Here is a 3234-nt window from a genome sequence, read left to right as displayed (position 1 = left end):
GGAAGGAAGGAAGGAAGGAAGGAAGGAAGGAAGGACGGACTGTGGGGTCCTTGGTGCTCTCTGAGCTTGGTGGTTTTCTTGGAGACATTTCGTGACCCAACTAGGTGACATCATCAGTGCTAGAAGGAAGGAAGGAAGGAAGGAAGGAAGGAAGGAAGGAAGGAAGGAAGGAAGGAAGGAAGGAAGGAAGGAAGGAAGGAAGGAAGGAAGGAAGGAAGGAAGGAAGGACTGTGGGTTCCTTGGTGCTCTCTGAGCTTGGTGGTTTTCTTGCACATGTTTCATGACCCAAGTAGGTGACAACATCAGTGCTAGAAGGGAGGGTCTTCTCAGTAGTCTCCTCCAACCTCAAAGGTCAAACTCCTCCATCTTCTTTCTCTCCTGCTTCTTCAGAGTCCAACATTCACTTCCATTGTTGTTGTTAGTTGCGAAGTCGTGTCTGACCCATCGCGACCCCATGGACAACGTTCCTCCAGGCCTTCCTGTCCTCTACATCTTCTGGAGTCCATTGAAGCTCACGCCTACTGCTTCAGGGACTCCATCCAGCCCCCTCCTTCTCCGTCGTCCCCTTCTTCTCTTGCCCTCCATCTTTCCCAGCATCAGGCTCTTCCCCAGGGAGTCCTTCTTTCTCATTAGGTGGCCAAAGTCCTTGAGTTTCCACTTCAGGATCTGGTCTTCTAAAGAGCAATCGGGGTTGATCTCCTCTAGGACCGACCGGTTGGATCGCCTTGCAGTCCAGGGGACTCACAGGCATCCCAAAGTAGACTGCACAGAACAGCTTGTCTTGTTCTGATCTTTGGTGGCACGGAGACTTTTGGGTATCTGTGCATCTTCTCCAAGAAGCTTCTCCAAGCATCTTCTTCAGAACTCTTCTGTCAAGCCCTAGTCTGTAGCCAGCTTCTGCCATCTCCCCGCTGTCGATTCTAACCCTGGTTGTCTTTGCCTACCCTTCGATCAGCAGTTTATGAGGCAGGACCATCTTTCTCCAGTCCATCTGAAATGGATGAAGCAAGAAGAGACGCTCGGGCCTCCAAGGCGCGCCGCTTTTGAGACGGAAGAGAGAAAGAATTGGGGGGAAAAACCCCGTTTTTTTCTTTCATCCTTCTTCTTAGTAAACCACCACAATACTTCCCCTCTTCACTCAAGACAAGGAAAAGTGACTTGGGCCAGGATGGTCCTACTTACCACATGGGCAGGAACTTCTTCAGCATCGCCGTGAGGGCCAGGAGAAGCAACGCCACTCCGATAATCGAACCCAGCATCAAGGTTTTTTTCGATTCTGGAAGAGAGCAGCAAAAACAGGTGAGCTTCTGACCTCTTGGGAGACCTCAGGACCAAATTACAGGTAGAAGCACCAGCAGGCTCCATGGATTGATCTTCTGGGTCAGGGGTAGGCCACCTTGGCCCTTTTATGACTCGTGGACTTCAACTCCCAGAATTCCTGAGCCATCATGGGGGAACTATGGCCCCTTCATGACTCGTGGACTTCAACTCCCAGAATTCCTCACTCAGTATGGGGGAACTATGGCCCCTTCATGACTGGTGAACTTCAACTCCCAGAATTCCTGAGCCAGCATGGGGGAACTATGGCCTCTTCATGACTGGTGAACTTCAACTCCCAGAATTCCTGAGCCAGCATGGCTCAGCTTGGAAACCTCTCCCTTTCCCCTCAGCGTGGCTGGCTCAGGAATTCTGGGAGTTGAAGTCCACGAGTCATAAAAGAGCCAAGGTTGCCTAACCCTGGCCTAGGCCTAGGCCGCTTTATGACTCATGGACTTCAACTCCCAGAATTCCTGAGCCAGCATGAGGGAAACTTTGGCCCCTTCATGACTCGGGGACTTCAACTCCCAGAATTCCTGAGCCAGCATGGGGGAACTTTGGCCCCTTCATGACTCGTGGACTTCAACTCCCAGAATTCCTGAGCCAGCATGGGGGAACTTTGGCCCCTTCATGACTCGTGGACTTCAACTCCCAGAATTCCTGAGCCAGCATGGCTCAGCTTGGAAACCTCTCTCTTTTCCCTCAGCATGGCTGGCTCAGGAATTCTGGGAGTTGAAGTCCACCAGTCATAAAAGAGCCAAGGTTGCCTATCCCTGTTCTGGGTCATCCCCAGTCTGCTCCCCTCTTGATACTTGGACCGCAATTCCCCAAATTCTCAGCAAATAGCCATTACGGATAGTCCTCAGCTTACAAGCAACGGCAGCTTCAGCGCCGGTGTAACTCTGAACAGTCACTAAATGAACCATTGTAAGCCGAGGACTTACCTGTCTACTGTTATAGACAGACTGGCAAACACGGTAGGAGAGGTCACGACGACAAGGGTCCACTTCTCGTATTTCTTTACAAAATTCTAACAATTATAAATATAGCGAGAAAACCTGAAGCTATGATGATATAAACTTACAGCGGTTCGTTTAGTGACTGTTCAAATGTACACCGGCACTGAAAAAAAAGTGATTTATGAGCTTTTCACACTTAGGACCGTCGTGGCATCTCCAGAGCCAACTGACTTGTATTTATGACGGGGTTGCAGCGTCCCGGGGGGTTCCACGGGATCCCCTTCTGCGACCTTCTGATGAGCAAAGTCAATGGGGGAAGCCACTTAACGACCGTGTGACTGCCTTAACGACGGCAGCGATTCAGCTAGCCACTGTATCAACTGTAGTCGTAGGTTGAGGACTACCTGTCATGTTGTTCCAGAGGTCCGTCCTTGAGATGAATGGTGGGGAAGCCAAGGAGGAGAAAAAGAACTGGGGGTTCTGGGGTACTTACTGACGCGCTCAGGAGCCGGGCCGCTGTCGACACTTCCTCCGAAACCGCGGCCGCTGCAGTGAGGGGGGGCCCATCCGTAGCTGCAGTGGCAGTTCGTTTTGCTGTTGCAGACCTGAAATGGATCAAGTGGGTGAGCAGCCAAGAACGGTCTTTTCCCTTTTCTGGGAGACGAATCATCGGAGTCTGGGGTCCCTGGTGCTCACTGAGCTGGGTGGTTTTCTTGCAGACGTTTCATGACCCAACTAGGTGACGTCATTAGTGCTGGAAGGGGATGGGGATTGAGGAGGAGGAGGAGGAGGTGGTGGTGGTGGTGGAGGAGGAGGAGGAGGAGAACTGTGGGGTCCTTGCTGCTATCTGAGCTTGGTGATTTTCTTGCAGACATGTCATGATCCAACTGGGGGACAATATCAGTGCTAAAAGGGACTGGGATTTAGAAGGAGGAGGAGGAGGAGCAGGAGGAGGAGG

At 51.6% G+C, this 3234-nt stretch overlaps 1 protein-coding gene across 1 annotated transcript in view; it reads right to left on the bottom strand.

The window, feature by feature from the left end:
- The window catches only part of LOC114922541 (disintegrin and metalloproteinase domain-containing protein 9-like), a 32393-nt gene that overhangs the window by 3859 nt on the left and 25300 nt on the right, over positions 1 to 3234 (bottom strand). The window contains exons 16-17 of the mRNA XM_029284049.1: positions 2770 to 2881; positions 1183 to 1276 (exon numbers count right to left, since the gene is read on the bottom strand). Coding sequence (XP_029139882.1) covers positions 1183 to 1276; positions 2770 to 2881 — 206 coding nt within the window. The remainder of the gene's footprint in view (positions 1 to 1182; positions 1277 to 2769; positions 2882 to 3234) is intronic.

The sequence above is a fragment of the Protobothrops mucrosquamatus genome, unplaced genomic scaffold (genome assembly GCF_001527695.2).
Source record: "Protobothrops mucrosquamatus isolate PMUCROS unplaced genomic scaffold, P.Mucros_1.0 scaffold344, whole genome shotgun sequence".
Taxonomy (NCBI): Eukaryota; Metazoa; Chordata; class Lepidosauria; order Squamata; family Viperidae; genus Protobothrops; species Protobothrops mucrosquamatus.
The sequence above is the reverse complement of the archived record's forward strand: the minus strand, read 5'-3'. Positions and strand labels throughout refer to the sequence as shown.